This window comes from Trematomus bernacchii, unplaced genomic scaffold (assembly GCF_902827165.1).
Source record: "Trematomus bernacchii unplaced genomic scaffold, fTreBer1.1, whole genome shotgun sequence".
Taxonomy (NCBI): Eukaryota; Metazoa; Chordata; class Actinopteri; order Perciformes; family Nototheniidae; genus Trematomus; species Trematomus bernacchii.
This window is the reverse complement of record NW_022987624.1, coordinates 291,849-310,000: the sequence shown is the minus strand read 5'-3', so window position 1 is coordinate 310,000 and position 18,152 is coordinate 291,849. Positions and strand designations below refer to the sequence as shown.

Sequence of the window (18,152 nt, the reverse complement as noted above, 5' to 3'; positions counted from 1 at the left end):
TGTGTGTGTGTGTGTGTGTCTGTGCGCCTGTGTGTGCGTCTGTGTGTGTGTGTGTGCGTGCGCCTGTGTGTGCGTGTGTGTGTGTGTGTGTGTGTGTGTGTGTATAAACGCACCTTAACAGCATGTCAATGTGATATGAAGATGTGATATGCATGTGATCACCGCCTTCAGGGAGTCGGTGGGAGGAGCAGCACATAAACATACATTATCAAATCATGCCATATTCTTTTAACAAGTTATTTACCTCAAGAAATGATCACTAATATTGCTTATGTTTTAGAATTTCCTTTAAACCCCTTTTTGTTGTTATGTTTTGAAAGATCCTCTATAAATAAATGTAATTATTATTTATTTTAATTTACACTCTAAAGTTGTGACAGGATGGGATTTTAGATATTTCTCTCACCTTCAAATCCTTCACTTGTTAGTCAGGAGTTCATCGGTCTCTCTTGCAAAGGCAGTATTTAGACGTTATAATAAATACAAATGTTCTTATGACCAAATATCTTACTTCTACTCAAATGTTTGCAAAACTACATTTCCCAGAGGCTCAGAAAATGGTTGCAATCGTTTGATAACAGATTGAGTTTGAGTGATTTCTCCTCTCTGTCTCAGCCTCTCATCTGGAGATCTGATCACCATGGACTCTGAGGAACTCTTCTATATGCTCTGGATACTTTTAATACTGTTTTTAGACGTCTACTTTCTGGACACTTGTTCTTTGCATTTTCTTCATTATTCTTGGATGTCTCCAGAGCTGCTGCAAAGCGTCGACTCACATCAGAGAGACTGAAACATAATATAACCAGTTTGAATTTAAACGGACAAAACTAAACATTTAAAGACATTACTTTGGACTCTGAAACCATAACATTGAGACCATGAGAATCCATAATGAGAACGTCAGTGCTAAGGTCACACGATGCTACATAGTTTTAATCGTCTCTGTTCTTCAGCTTCTGTGTTGAGACGGAAACACTGCAACACAGACTCCAGGTTTTCCGTCTTCTCCTGCGCCGGATTTTTGGATTCACTTCTTGTGTCCCTTCAGTTGCCGGGCGAGAGTCTGCAGGGTGTCCCTCTGTTCGTACAGATACATCTAGTGTCCCACAGCATGTCCACCAGCACAGAGTCACTCACCTCGTCCAGCATCACCTCCTGAGACAGCTGAGGACTCAACCTGCAGGGAAGCACAGCTATCGGGTTAAAGGGGACATATGGTAACTCTTTAAAGAGTCCTCTCCTGCTGATGTCCAGGTGTATATCAGTATGTAGTGTCTCTACTTTAAAGAGTCCTCTCCTGCTGATGTCCAGGTGGTATATCAGTATGTAGTGTCTCTACTTTAAAGAGTCCTCTCCTGCTGATGTTCAGGTGTATATCAGTTATGTAGTGTGTCTCTACTTTAAAGAGTCCTCTCCTGCTGATGTTCAGGTGTATATCAGTATGTAGTGTCTCTACTTTAAAGAGTCCTCTCCTCCTGATGTTTCAGGTGTATATCAGTATGTAGTGTCTCTACTTAAAGAGTCCTCTCCTGCTGATGATCAGGTGTATATCAGTATGTAGTGTCTCTACTTTAAAGAGTCCGCTCCTGCTGATGTTCAGGTGTATATCAGTATGTAGTGTCTCTACTTTAAAGAGTCCTCTCCTGCTGATGTTCAGGTGTATATCAGTATGTAGTGTCTCTACTTTAAAGAGTCCTCTCTTGCTGATGTTCAGGTGTATATCAGTATGTAGTGTCTCTACTTTAAAGAGTCCTCTCCTGCTGATGATCAGGTGTATATCAGTATGTAGTGTCCTCTACTTTAAAGAGTCCTCTCCTGCTGATGATCAGGTGTATATCAGTATGTAGTGTCTCTACTTTAAAGAGTCCTCTCTTGCTGATGTTCAGGTGTATATCAGTATGTAGTGTCTCTACTTTAAAGAGTCCTCTCCTGCTGATGATCAGGTGTATATCAGTATGTAGTGTCTCTACTTTAAAGAGTCCTCTCCTGCTGATGTTCAGGTGTATATCAGTATGTAGTGTCTCTACTTTAAAGAGTCCTCTCCTGCTGATGTTCAGGTGTATATCAGTATGTAGTGTCTCTACTTTAAAGAGTCCTCTCTTGCTGATGTTCAGGTGTATATCAGTATGTAGTGTCTCTACTTTAAAGAGTCCTCTCCTGCTGATGATCAGGTGTATATCAGTATGTAGTGTCTCTACTTTAAAGAGTCCTCTCCTGCTGATGATCAGGTGTATATCAGTATGTAGTGTCCTCTACTTTAAAGAGTCCTCTCCTGCTGATGTTCAGGTGTATATCAGTATGTAGTGTCTCTACTTTAAAGAGTCCTCTCCTGCTGATGATCAGGTGTATATCAGTATGTAGTGTCTCTACTTTAAAGAGTCCTCTCCTGCTGATGTTCAGGTGTATATCAGTATGTAGTGTCTCTACTTTAAAGAGTCCTCTCCTGCTGATGTTCAGGTGTATATCAGTATGTAGTGTCTCTACTTTAAAGAGTCCTCTCCTGCTGATGTTCAGGTGTATATCAGTATGTAGTGTCTCTACTTTAAAGAGTCCTCTCCTGCTGATGTTCAGGTGTATATCAGTATGTAGTGTCTCTACTTAAAGAGTCCTCTCCTGCTGATGTTCAGGTGTATATCAGTATGTAGTGTCTCTACTTTAAAGAGTCCTCTCTGACCTGTGGTAGATGGTGTCGATCATCTCACACCAGGATCCGGCTCGATCCACCGCACATCCGTCAGAGTCAGTGCACTGAAACAGAGAGGATTCTGGGTAAAAGAAGGAACCAGAAATCTGTGTGTAACACTTTAAAGGTCACCTATTATGCTAAATCCTCTTCTATGTGTCCCCTCTTCTTCATGTCTCTTCTACATTCAACATGTGTCCCCTCTTCTTCATGTCTCTTCTACATCAACATGTGTCCCCTCTTCTTCATGTCTCTTCTACATCAACATGTGTCCCCTCTTCTTCATGTCTCTTCTACATCAACATGTGTCCCCTCTTCTTCATGTCTCTTCTTCATCAACATGTGTCCCCTCTCTTCATGTCTCTTCTACATCAACATGTGTCCCCTCTTCCTCATGTCTCTTCTACATCAACATGTGTCCCCTCTTCTTCATGTCTCTTCTACATCAACATGTGTCCCCTCTTCCTCATGTCTCTTTCTACATCAACATGTGTCCCCTCTTCTTCATGTCTCTTCTACATCACCATGTGTCCCCTCTTCCTTCATGTCTCTTCTTCATCACCATGTGTCCCCTCTTCTTCATGTCTCTTCTACATCAACATGTGTCCCCTCTTCTTCATGGTCTCTTCTACACCAACATGTGTCCCCTCTTCTTCATGTCTCTTCTACATCAACATGTGTCCCTCTTCTTCATGTCTCTTCTTCATCAACATGTGTCCCCCTCTTCCTCATGTCTCTTCTACATCAACATGTGTCCCCTCTTCTTCATGTCTCTTCTACATCAACATGTGTCCCCTCTTCTGCATGTCTCTTCTACATCAACATGTGTCCCCTCTTCCTTCATGTCTCTTCTTCATCAACATGTGTCCCCTCTTCTTCATGTCTCTTCTACATCAACATGTGTCCCCTCTTCCTCATGTCTCTTCTACATCAACATGTGTCCCCTCTTCTTCATGTCTCTTCTACATCAACATGTGTCCCCTCTTCCTCATGTCTCTTCTACATCAACATGTGTCCCCTCTTCTTCATGTCTCTTCTACATCACCATGTGTCCCCTCTTCTTCATGTCTCTTCTTCATCACCATGTGTCCCCTCTTCTTCATGTCTCTTCTACATCAACATGTGTCCCCTCTTCTTCATGTCTCTTCTACACCAACATGTGTCCCCTCTTCTTCATGTCTCTTCTACATCAACATGTGTCCCCTCTTCTTCATGTCTCTTCTTCATCAACATGTGTCCCCTCTTCCTCATGTCTCTTCTACATCACCATGTGTCCCCCTCTTCTTCATGTCTCTTCTACATCAACATGTGTCCCCTCTTCCTCATGTCTCTTCTACATCAACATGTGTCCCCTCTTCTTCATGTCTCTTCTACATCACCATGTGTCCCCTCTTCTTCATGTCTCTTCTTCATCACCATGTGTCCCCTCTTCTTCATGTCTCTTCTACATCAACATGTGTCCCCTCTTCTTCATGTCTCTTCTACACCAACATGTGTCCCCTCTTCTTCATGTCTCTTCTACATCAACATGTGTCCCCTCTTCTTCATGTCTCTTCTTCATCAACATGTGTCCCCTCTTCCTCATGTCTCTTCTACATCACCATGTGTCCCCTCTTCTTCATGTCTCTTCTACATCAACATGTGTCCCCTCTTCCTCATGTCTCTTCTACATCAACATGTGTCCCCTCTTCTTCATGTCTCTTCTACATCAACATGTGTCCGGGTAAACTGTGTGTGTGCGTGGGGAGTGTTGCAGTAGAACATTCCTCTGTAGCGCCCGGTACATTAATGGGAAACCCTAAATGTTTGAGCACCCTCTATGAAACATCAAGCTACCCCACAGCACCCCCATAATAAATCTCTGGCGCCACCACTGAGCCTGCGACCCCGTTCTGAAGAGATGTGCCAAACAGGCTCATTGCAGACACTAATGATAAGACACACTTTGCTGCCCAATATTTTATTTCTTTTCATTTGTTTGCACAGATTGCAAAGTGGCAAAGTCTTATAACTTATGGTTCTAGCAGAGGGATTGCACAAATGTATTATGTATTGTTTTTTTGAGCACACAGACTTATGGAGCATTGTTTTATTATCACTGTTCTAGCAAAGGAATGCACACGTTCATATTGATGTATTTTAATAAATGTTAACTTGGCCCATTACGTGACTATTTGTGTTGGGGGGGGGGGGGGGGGGGGGCCGACTTTTTTTTCTCCAAAGGGGCCTGACGGAAAAAGATTGAGAACCACTAAAAGTAACGGACAGAGAATCAGCACTTTGGAAACAGGGCTGAAACAGAGGGGATTATGGGTAATGCTGCAATGATCTGTTTGGTGTTTCAGCCAATCAGAGACAGGCTCTGTATATATCTGAGACCTGTGATATATTGATGAAGAAGAGGATAACAGGGGACCTTTAACCCTCTGGATGTACTCACACAGTCCACCAGCATCTTGCCCAGCTCTTTGGCTCCCACAAAGCTCTTTGCAAACTCCAGAGGGTTGGAGGGCCGGAAAACATCCACCGAGTTCACGACCACCTGGGGGGGTTTACCTGCAGACCCACACTCAGGAAGTTATTCATACAGCATCTCTCAGCACAAGGCAATTCAAAGTGCAATTCAACCTTTTGGATTTATGTGAATGTCACAAGAAATATAAAATCCTGCATGTTGATATAAAGGGTCTCACCTGTACCGAGGGAGACCACCACCCCCAGCTTCTGGATCTCCTGCGCACGGCCCTGAGAGGAAGAGACAGATATTTCAATATTAGAATAAAAACATCTAAGCTTTAAAAGATCCATAAAGAAAGGAGGAGTGGAGTCCGTTCCCCACCTCTGCTTTCAGAGCTTTGTTGTACTGATGGATTTCCGTCATGGCGTCCAGCGTGGGGTTGTTGGCGAGGAGCCCGCCGTCCAGGAAGCGTCCCATTGGTCGGAAATACGTGGGGGCGGCGCCACTGGATCGGGCGGCGCGCCACACCAGCTGCTCTGAGAAACACAACGACAGGAAATATTAAACACACACACACACACACACACACACACACACACACACACACACACACACACACACACACACACACACACACACACACACACACACACACACACCACACACACACACACACACACACACACACACCACACACACACACACACACACACACACACACACACACACACACACACACACACACACACACACACACACACACACACACACACACACACACACACACACACACACACACACACACCTTCATCAGTCACCTTCCTACGCTTTCTGGCGGGCTCCTCTGTGTATCCCACTACCAACACATCCTCATCCTCCCATCCTGCAACAACAACATGGCCGCCACTCAGACACAACACAAAGGCTTCAGAAACTCTTTTTGCTGCTATCGAACACAAGCCCAGAAACCATTCAAGTGCTTTCCCCAGTGGTAGAACCGATGCACTGCACCACCAATGTTACACCCGTGTCATACGAAGTAATGCAATGATGTTTTTTGTGTTGGTCCCTGAAGGCAGCATCTCCATGGTCCAATGGGATTACTCCATGTGATTTTGGATTATTGTAGAATATAATCTCTTTGTCAAACAAACGTTTATGATATTTAAATGTTTAGTTGAGCAGGATAATCTCAACATATTAACATCACATTATGATTTCTGAAGTAAAAATCTAATGTTGGGCTATAAAGGAACTACAGCACGGTCACATGACTTCACTTCACCACCGCTAAGCTAAAGGCGGCTAATGTTGGGCTATAAAGGAACTACAGCACGGTCACATGACTTCACGTCACCACCGCTAAGCTAAAGGCGGCTAATGTTGGGCTATAAAGGAACTTCAGCACGGTCACATGACTTCACGTCACCACCGCTAAGCTAAAGGTGGCTAATGGTTGGGCTATAAAGGAACTACAAGCACGGTCTACATGACTTCAACGTCACCACCGCTAAGCTAAAGGAGGCTATGTTGGGCGATAAAGGAACTCAAAAAGGCACGGTCACCATGGACTTAACGTGCAAACCTAACGCTAAGCTAAAGGAGGCTAAGAGTTGGGCTATAAAGGTACTACAGGACACGGTCACATGACTTCAGCGTCACCAACCGCTAAGCTAAAGGATGGCTAATGTGGTTGGCTATAAAGGAACTACAAAGCACGGTCACATGACTTCACGTCACCACCGCTAAAGCTAAGAGTGAGCCTAATGTTTGGGCTATAAAAGGAACTACAGCACGGTCACATGACCTTCACGTCACACCGCTAAGCTAAAGGCAGGGCTAATGTGGGGCTATAAAGGAACTACAGCAGCAGCGGTCACATGACTTCACGGCACCACCGCTAAAGCTAAAGGAGGCTAATGTTGGGGCAATAAAGGGAACTACAGCAACGGGTCACCATGACTTCACGTCACCACCGCTAAGCTAAGGAGGCTAATGTTGGGCTATAAAAAGGAACTACAAAGGCACCGGTCACCATGACTTCACGTCACCACCGCTAAAGCTAAAGGCGGCTAATGTTGGGCTATAAAGGAACTTACAGCACGGTCACATGACTTCACGTCAACCACCGCTAAAGCTAAAGGCGGCTAATGTTGGGCTATAAAGGAACTACAGCACGGTCACATGACTTCACTTCACCCACCGCTAAGCTAAAGGCGAGGCTAATGTTGGGCTATAAAGGAACTACAGCACGGTCACATGACTTCACGTCACCACCGCTAAGCTAAAGGAGGCTAATGTTGGGGCATAAAGGAACTACAGCACGGTCACATGACTTCACGTCACCACCGCTAAGCTAAAGGCGGCTAATGTTGGGCTATAAAGGAACTACAGCACCGGTCACATGACTTCACGTCACCACCGCCTAAGCTAAAAGGATGCTAATGTTGGGCTATAAAGGAACTTCAGCACGGTCACATGACTTCACGTCTTCCACCGCTAAGCTAAAGGTGGCTAATGTTGGGCTATAAAGGAACTACCAGCACGGTCACATGACTTCACGTCACCACCGCTAAGCTAAAGGAGGCTAATGTTGGGCTATAAAGGAACTACAGCACAGTCACATGACTTCACGTCACCACCGCTAAGCTAAAGGTGGCTAATGTTGGGCTATAAAGGAACTCCAGCACGGTCACATGACTTCACGTCACCACCAGCTAAGCTAAGGTGGCTATGTTGGGCTATAAAGGAACTACAGCACGGTCACATGACTTCACGTCACCACCGCTAAGCTAAAGGAGGCTAATGTTGGGGACTAATAAAGGAACTACAGCACGGTCACATGACTTCACGTCACCACCGCTAAGCTAAAGGTGGCTAATGTTGGGCTATAAAGGAACTACAGCACGGTCCATGACTTCACGTCACCACCGCTAAGCTAAAGGAGGCTAATGTTGGGCTATAAAGGAACTACAGCACGGTCACATGACTTCACGTCACCACCGCTAAGCTAAAGGAGGCTAATGTTGGGCTATAAAGGAACTACAGCACGGTCACATGACTTCACGTCACCACCGCTAAGCTAAAGGTGGCTAATGTTGGGCTATAAAGGAACTACAGCACGGTCACATGACTTCACGTCACCACCGCTAAGCTAAAGGAGGCTAATGTTGGGCTATAAAGGAACTACAGCACGGTCACATGACTTCACGTCACCACCGCTAAGCTAAAGGAGGCTAATGTTGGGCTATAAAGGAACTACAAAAGCGCGGTCACATGACTTCACGTCACTACCGCTAAGCTAAAGGCGGCTAATGTTGGGCTATAAAGGAACTACACAGCGCGGTCACATGACTTCACGTCACCACCGCTAAGCTAAAGGCGGCTAATGTTGGGCTATAAAGGACTACAGCACGGTCACATGACTTCACGTCACCACCGCTAAGCTAAAGGAGGCTAATGTTGGGCTATAAAGGAACTACAGCACGGTCACATGACTTCACGTCACCACCGCTAAAGCTAAAGGTGGCTAATGTTGGGCTATAAAGGAACTACAGCACGGTCACATGACTTCACTTCACCACCGCTAAGCTAAAGGCGGCTAATGTTGGGCTATAAAGGAACTACAGCACGGTCACATGACTTCACGTCACCACCGCTAAGCTAAAGGAGGCTAATGTTGGGGCATAAAGGAACTACAGCACGGTCACATGACTTCACTTCACCACCGCTAAGCTAAAGGCGGCTAATGTTGGGCTATAAAGGAACTACAGCACGGTCACATGACTTCACGTCACCACCGCTAAGCTAAAGGCGGCTAATGTTGGGCTATAAAGGAACTTCAGCACGGTCACATGACTTCACGTCTTCACCGCTAAGCTAAAGGTGGCTAATGTTGGGCTATAAAGGAACTACAGCACGGTCACATGACTTCACGTCACCACCGCTAAGCTAAAGGAGGCTAATGTTGGGCTATAAAGGAACTACAGCACGGTCACATGACTTCACGTCACCACCGCTAAGCTAAAGGTGGCTAATGTTGGGCTATAAAGGAACTACAGCACGGTCACATGACTTCACGTCACCACCGCTAAGCTAAAGGTGGCTAATGTTGGGCTATAAAGGAACTACAGCACGGTCACATGACTTCACGTCACCACCGCTAAGCTAAAGGAGGCTAATGTTGGGCTATAAAGGAACTACAGCACGGTCACATGACTTCACGTCACCACCGCTAAGCTAAAGGAGGCTAATGTTGGGCTATAAAGGAACTACAGCACGGTCACATGACTTCACGTCACCACCGCTAAGCTAAAGGAGGCTAATGTTGGGCTATAAAGGAACTACAGCACGGTCACATGACTTCACGTCACCACCGCTAAGCTAAAGGTGGCTAATGTTGGGCTATAAAGGAACTACAGCACGGTCACATGACTTCACGTCACCACCGCTAAGCTAAAGGTGGCTAATGTTGGGCTATAAAGGAACTACACAGCACGGTCACATGACTTCACGTCACCACCGCTAAGCTAAAGGAGGCTAATGTTGGGCTATAAAGGAACTACAGCACGGTCACATGACTTCACGTCACCACCGCTAAGCTAAATGTGGCTAATGTTGGGCTATAAAGGAACTACAGCACGGTCACATGACTTCACGTCACCACCGCTAAGCTAAAGGAGGCTAATGTTGGGCTATAAAGGAACTACAGCACGGTCACATGACTTCACGTCACCACCGCTAAGCTAAAGGAGGCTAATGTTGGGCTATAAAGGAACTACAGCGCGGTCACATGACTTCACGTCACTACCGCTAAGCTAAAGGCGACTAATGTTGGGCTATAAAGGAACTACAGCACGGTCACATGACTTCACATCACCACCGCTAAGCTAAAGGAGGCTAATGTTGGGCTATAAAGGAACTACAGCACGGTCACATGACTTCACGTCACCACCGCTAAGCTAAAGGAGGCTAATGTTGGGCTATAAAGGAACTACAGCACGGTCACATGACTTCACGTCACCACCGCTAAGCTAAAGGAGGCTAATGTTGGGCTATAAAGGAACTACAGCACGGTCACATGACTTCACGTCACCACCGCTGTATTGCTTAGTGGTTACCTGTGCATTAGACCAGCAGGTGTGTCAGTACCTTGAGGGACGGTGAGGGGTTTGAAGGTGGCTGTGGTCTTGTAGGGGGGGTCTCTGTGGGAGGAGGGGGGGTCGTAGTTCCTGAAGATGTGCAGCTCTCCTGGATGTCTGTCTGCTAAAACACTGGTCACCATCACCCTGCACACAAACACACATTAAATGTCCCCTATGGAGGAGATTCAGGTGATAAGGGGGGGGGGGGGGGTTACCTTGGTTGCTGATTGGCTAATGGTTACACAAGCCAAAACATCGTTATGACATCATAAAGTGGACAAAATCTGATCAGCTCATTTCAGACAGGTTTTTATAGAAATGGATCAAAAAGAGAGAGAATCTTTGTTCCTGAAACTTTCAGAGTCTCTTTACACAGAGGGGACACATGTTGATGTAGAAGAGACATGAAGAAGAGGGGACACATGTTGATGAAGAAGAGACATGAAGAAGAGGGGACACATGTTGATGAAGAAGAGACAATGAAGAAGAGGGACACATGTTGATGAAGAAGAGACATGAAGAAGAGGGGACACATGTTGATGTAGAAGAGACATGAAGAAGAGGGGACACATGTTGATGAAGAAGAGACATGAAGAAGAGGGGACACATGTTGATGAAGAAGAGACATTGATAGAAGAGGGGACACATGGTGAGTAGAAGAGACATGAAGAAGAGGGGACACATGTTGATGTAGAAGAGACATGAAGAAGAGGTGGACACATGTTGATGAAGAAGAGACATGAAGAAGAGGGACACATGTTGATGAAGAAGAGACATGAAGAAGAGGGGACAACATGTTGATGTAGAAGAGACATGAAGAAGAGGGGGACACATGTTTGATGTAGAAGAGACATGAAGAAGATGGGACACATGTTTGATGAAGAAGAGACATGAAGAAAGAGGGGAACCATGTTGATGAAGAAGAGACATGAAGAAGAGGGGACATATGTTGATGTAGAAGAGACATTGAAGAAGAGGGGACACATGTTGATGAAGAAGAGACATGAAGAAGAGGGGGACACATGTGTGATGTAGAAGAGACATGAAGAAGAGGGGACACATGTTGATGTAGAAGAGACATGAAGAAGAGGGGACACATGGTGATGTAGAAGAGGACATGAAGAAGAGGGGACACATGGTGATGTAGAAGAGACATGAAGAAGAGGGACACATGGTGATGAAGAAGAGACATGAAGAAGAGGGGACACATGTTGATGTAGAAGAGACATGAAGAAGAGGGGACACATGTTGATGTAAAGAGACTGAAGAAGAGGGGGACACATGTTGATGTAGAAGAGACATGAAGAAGAGGGGACACATGTTGATGTAGAAGAGACATGAAGAAGAGGGGACACATGGTGATGAAGAAGAAGAACATGATAGAAGAGGGGACACATGTTGATTGTAGAAGAGACATGAAGAAGAGGGGACACATGGTTGATTGTAGAAGAGACATGAAGAAGAGGGGACACATGTGATGTAGAAGAGACATGAAGAAGAGGGGAGACGTGTTGATGTAGAAGAGACATGAAGAAGAGGGGACACATGTTGATGTAGAAGAGACATGAGAGGAGGGGACACATGTTGATGTAGAAGAGACATGAAGAAGAGGGGACACATGCTGATGAAGAAGAGACATGAAGAAGAGGGGACACATGTTGATGTAGAAGAGACATGAAGAAGAGGGGACACATGTTGATGTAGAAGAGACATGAAGAAGAGGGGACACATGTGATGTAGAAGAGACATGAAGAAGAGGGGACACATGTTGATGTAGAAGAGACATGAAGAAGAGGGGACACATGTTGATGTAGAAGAGACATGAAGAAGAGGGGGACACATGTGATGATGGTAGAAGAGGACATGAAGGAAGAGGGGGACACATGTTGATGTAGAAGAGACATGAAGAAGAGGGGACACATGTTGATGTAGAAGAGACATGAAGAAGAGGGGACACATGTTGATGGTAGAAGAGACATGAAGAAGAGGGGACACATGTTGATGTAGAAGAGACCATTGAAGAAGAGGGGACACATGTTGATGTAGAAGAGACATGAAGAAGAGGGGACACATGTTGATGAAGAAGAGACATGAAGAAGAGGGACACATGTTGATGATAAAGAAGAGACATGAAGAAGAGGGGACACATGTTGATGTAGAAGGACATGAAGAAGAGGGGACACATGTTGATGTAGAAGAGACATGAAGAAGAGGGGACACATGTTGATGTAGAAGAGACATGAGAAGAGGGGACACCATGTTGATGTAGAAGAGACATGAAGAAGAGGGGGGACACATGTTGATGTAGAAGAGACATGAAGAAGTAGGGGACACATGAATTGATGTAGAAGAGACATGAAGAAGAGGGGACACATGTTGATGTAGAAGAGACATGAAGAAGAGGGGACACATGGTGATGAAGAAGAGACATGAAGAAGAGGGGACACATGTGATGTAGAAGAGGACATGAGAAGAGGGGACACATGTTGATTGTAGAAGAGACATGAAGAAGAGGGGACACATGTTGATGTAGAAGAGACATGAAGAAGAGGGGACACATGTTGATGTAAGAAGAGGACATGCAAGACGAGGGGGACACATGGTGACTGTAGAAGAGACATGAAGAAGAGGGGGGACACATGTTGATGTAGAAGAGACATCGAAGGAAGAGTGGGGACACATGTTGATGTAGAAGAGACATGAGAAGAGGAGGACACATGTTGATGTAGAGAGAAATGAAGAAGAGGGGGGGACACAGTTGTGATGAAATAGACATGAAGAAGAGGGACACATGTGATGTAGAAGAGACAGACGAGAGGGCCAACATGTTGATGTAGAAGAGACATGAAGAAGAGGGGACACATGTGATGTAGAAGAGACATGAAGAAGAGGGGAACACATGTTGATGTAGAAGAGACATGAAAGAAGAGGGGACACATGTTGATGAAGAAGAGACATGAAGAAGAGGGGACACATGTTGATGTAGAAGAGACATGAAGAAGAGGGGACACATGTTGATGTAGAAGAGACATGAAGAAGAGGGGACACATGTTGATGTAGAAGAGACATGAAGAAGAGGATTTTGCATAATAGGTGACCTTTAAAATAATACCTGGGGTATCGCACGTCTGCCATCTTGGTGTTTTCTCCGAACTCCTTCTTCAGGAAGTCTTCCAGCGGAGCCGACTCGTACGGCCGGGAGCCCCGAAACACCTGCTCCTTCATCCTGAAGTACAGGCAGCGCAGGTACTCCATCGACTTACCTGCACACACACACACACACACACACACACACACACACACACACACACACAACACACACACACACACACACACACACACACACACACACACCACACACACACACACACACACACACACACACAACACACACACACACACACACACACACACACACACACACACCACACACACACACACACACCACACAACACACACACACCACACCACACACACACACACACACACACACACACACACACACACACCACACACACACACACACATTAAGTTTTGATTCTCATTCTGGTTCTGGTTTTCTGGTTCTTATTCTGTGTTTGGTTTGATTCATTCTGGTACTGGTTCTGATTCTAGTTCTGGTTTTTGTGTTGTTTGTGGTTGTGGTTCTGACCGTGGACGATGGCGAGGGCCAGGATGCCCCCGGTGCTGGTTCCTGCCACCCAGTCGAAGAGCTCTCTGGTGGGCCGGCCCGCCTCCCTCTCCAGAGCGATCAGCATCTGGATCAGAACCAGACCTTTGATCCCGCCGCCGTCCAGACACAGCAGCCGGTCCAGCCTAAAGAGGGGGGGGGGGGTAAGAAATCTTACTTTTTTCTGAAAAACTTAAAATTCAGATTTCTTTCTGAAATATGATCTCTGATATAAAGTCATCGTATACAATGCTGCTAGAGCTGAACCAGAAGAACTGAGACATCAGCGTTTAAACGGCGGGCCTTCATAATAATAATATTATTATCATTCCATAATAGTGTTTCTCTGCTGGGAAATAACCATGAAGAAGAAGATCACTCACTTCCTGTTCTGCTCTCTGGACCCGTCCCCTTCAGAGGATCCTCTGCTCAGCGCACTGAGAGCAGCCCCCGCTAACATGACGTCCTCAAACCCTGCACACACCACAACACACATTTATATCTAACACACACCTGGATATCTGACCCACACACACCTGGATATCTGACCCACACACACCTGGATATCTGACCCACACACACCTGGATATCTGACCAACACACACCTGGATATCTGACCCACACACACCTGGATATCTGACCCACACACACCTGGATATCTGACCCACACACACCTGGATATCTGACCCACACACACCTGGATATCTGACCCACACACACCTGGATATCTGACCCACACACACCTGGATATCTGACCAACACACACCTGGATATCTGACCAACACACACACCTGGATATCTGACCCACACACACCTGGATATCTGACCAACACACACCTGGATATCTGACCCACACACACCTGGATATCTGACCCACACACACCTGGATATCTGACCCACACACACCTGGATATCTGACCCACACACACCTGGATATCTGACCCACACACACCTGGATATCTGACCACACACACCTGGATATCTGACCCACACACACCTGGATATCTGACCAACACACACCTGGATATCTGACCAACACACACACCTGGATATCTGACCCACACACACCTGGATATCTGACCAACACACACCTGGATATCTGACCCACACACACACCTGGATATCTGACCCACACACACCTGGATATCTGACCGACACATACCTGGATATCTGACCCACACACACCTGGATATCTGACCCACACACACATGGATATCTGACCGACACACCTGGATATCTGACCCGCACACACCTGGATATCTGACCCACACACACCTGGATATCTGACCCGCACACACCTGGATATCTGACCGACACATACCTGGATATCTGACCCACACACACCTGGATATCTGACCCACACACACCTGGATATCTGACCCACACACACCTGGATATCTGACCCACACACACCTGGATATCTGACCGACACACACCTGGATATCTGACCCACACACACCTGGATATCTGACCCACACACACCTGGATATCTGACCGACACACACCTGGATATCTGACCCACACACACCTGGATATCTGACCGACACACACCTGGATATCTGACCCACACACACCTGGATATCTGACCCACACACACCTGGATATCTGACCCACACACAACCTGGGATATCTGACCCACACACACACCTGGATATCTGACCCACACACACCTGGATATCTGACCGACACACACCTGGATATCTGACCCACACACACCTGGATATCTGACCGACACACACCTGGATATCTGACCCACACACCTGGATATCTGACCGACACACACCTGGATATCTGACCCACACACACCTGGATATCTGACCCACACACACCTGGATATCTGACCCACACACCTGGATATCTGACCCAGACACACCTGGATATCTGACCCACACACACCTGGATATCTGACCCACACACACCTGGATATCTGACCCACACACACATTGACAAGTATCTTTCCCCAGTACACGTGATATTTGCTGGAAAACAGCAAAAAACAGAGAGATTTAGATGTATAGTAATAAACAGAGCACAGGTGTTTTTTTTTTGGGGGGGGGGGGTCAGCTGTTACCTATGCCAGGTGTTTTGGTCTTGACGAGGAGGGGGGGCGGGCTGCCGGGGGAGGGGGGGTGGCAGCGCGTGCAACCCCTACACTACACAGCATGTCCAGCAGGATCTTTCTAGTAGGACCTTCATGTTAACACGGGTTAGACACACACACACACACACACACACACACACAGCACACACCATCACACACACACACACACACACACACACACACACACACACACACACACACACACACACACACACACACACACACACCACACACACCACACACACACACACACACCATCACAGCACACACACACACACACACCCACACCACACACACACACACACACACCACACACACACACACACACACACACCACCCACACACACCACACACACACCACACACCACACACACACACACACACAGCACACACACACCACACACACACACACACACACACACACCAATCAGCTGTTATCAAACACCATTCATCCTAAATACATCCATTAAGGTCACAATCAAATCAGAAACAACAAATATACTCTTGCTATAGAAACATATTAAGTTAATGTTATCCATGCAATCCCTTTCATAACGCTGGCATTATAACTAAACTAGTTTCATTATTAAATATTGTGCAGATGATTTGCAGAGATATACACTTTAATATAGAACAGAGACAAGCAACCATCTAGTCTTTTTAAACACGATCCGATGACTGAAAACACTTTTGGAGACATTTTAAATAAAAATATCTAGCATTAAGTGATTTTGTTTAAATATCACAATGGTAGTTTGTGTTTCAGAGTGTTAAAGCAATCTAATTAAATACAACTATTCCCCCTGTAGTTATTGTTAAATCCATCATCCTGCCCTCTGCTGTTCAGAAGGAGAAACAGCGGAGCAGTTGATTGCAATTTATAAACAACTCACTGACCAGACATTTATTTTGTTTTGAAACCTCTTATCCATTTCCCTCTTCTCTAGACACTTTTATTTATTGATCTCACACTATCTCTATAGTTACATCTTGCTTATTGACCCTTTTACAGACACTTCATGCATGTTGTGACAAGACACTAGTGATTATTTTAAAGTCAGAACACACCTTTGGTTTTCCATGCAGCAGCTTTAGTGGAAGCATTAGTGTTTAGTGTCTCTACTTTAAAGAGTCCTCTCCTGCTGATGTTCAGGTGTATATCAGTATGTAGTGTCTCTACTTTAAAGAGTCCTCTCCTGCTGATGTTCAGGTGTATATCAGTATGTAGTGTCTCTACTTTAAAGAGTTCTCTCCTGCTGATGTTCAGGTGTATATCAGTATGTAGTGTCTCTACTTAAAGAGGTCCTCTCCTGCTAATGTTCAGGGTGTATATCAGGTATGTAGTGTCTCTACTTTAAAGAGTCCTCTCCTGCCTGATGTTCAGGTGTACTCAGTATGTAGTGTCTCTACTTTAAAAGAGTTCTCTCCTGCTGATGTTCAGGTGTATATCAGTAATGTAGTGTCTCTACTTTAAAGAGTCCTCTCCTGCTAATGTTCAGGTGTATATATCAGTAGGTAGTGTCTCTACTTTAAAGAGTCCTCTCCTGCTGATGTCAGGTGTATATCAGTCGGTAGTGTCTCTACTTTAAAGAGTCCTCTCCTGCTGATGTTCAGGTGTATATCAGTATGTAGTGTCTCTACTTTAAAGAGTCCTCTCCTGCTGATGTTCAGGTGTATATCAGTATGTAGTGTCTCTACTTTAAAGAGTCCTCTCCTGCTGATGTTCAGGTGTATATCAGTATGTAGTGTCTCTACTTTAAAGAGTCCTCTCCTGCTGATGTTCAGGTGTATATCAGTATGTAGTGTCTCTACTTTAAAGAGTCCTCTCCTGCTGATGTTCAGGTGTATATCAGTATGTAGTGTCTCTACTTTAAAGAGTCCTCTCCTGCTGATGTTCAGGTGTATATCAGTATGTAGTGTCTCTACTTTAAAGAGTCCTCTCCTGCTGATGTTCAGGTGTATATCAGTATGTAGTGTCTCTACTTTAAAGAGTCCTCTCCTGCTGATGTTCAGGTGTATATCAGTATGTAGTGTCTCTACTTTAAAGAGTCCTCTCCTGCTGATGTTCAGGTGTATATCAGTATGTAGTGTCT

General features: G+C 45.5%; 1 protein-coding gene across 1 annotated transcript in view; it reads right to left on the bottom strand.

Annotated features, from left to right (window-relative positions):
• Positions 1 to 37: 37 nt before the first annotated feature.
• The window catches only part of pla2g6 (phospholipase A2, group VI (cytosolic, calcium-independent)), a 46,138-nt gene continuing 28,023 nt past the window's right edge, over positions 38 to 18,152 (bottom strand). The window contains 13 exon segments of the mRNA XM_034132849.1: positions 38 to 1,101; positions 1,104 to 1,180; positions 2,678 to 2,751; positions 5,127 to 5,242; positions 5,380 to 5,431; positions 5,526 to 5,680; positions 5,950 to 6,027; positions 10,296 to 10,432; positions 13,401 to 13,551; positions 13,941 to 14,104; positions 14,342 to 14,432; positions 16,030 to 16,099; positions 16,102 to 16,148. Of these exon segments, the coding sequence (XP_033988740.1) occupies positions 1,031 to 1,101; positions 1,104 to 1,180; positions 2,678 to 2,751; positions 5,127 to 5,242; positions 5,380 to 5,431; positions 5,526 to 5,680; positions 5,950 to 6,027; positions 10,296 to 10,432; positions 13,401 to 13,551; positions 13,941 to 14,104; positions 14,342 to 14,432; positions 16,030 to 16,099; positions 16,102 to 16,148 (1,283 nt within the window). The 3' untranslated portion in view covers positions 38 to 1,030.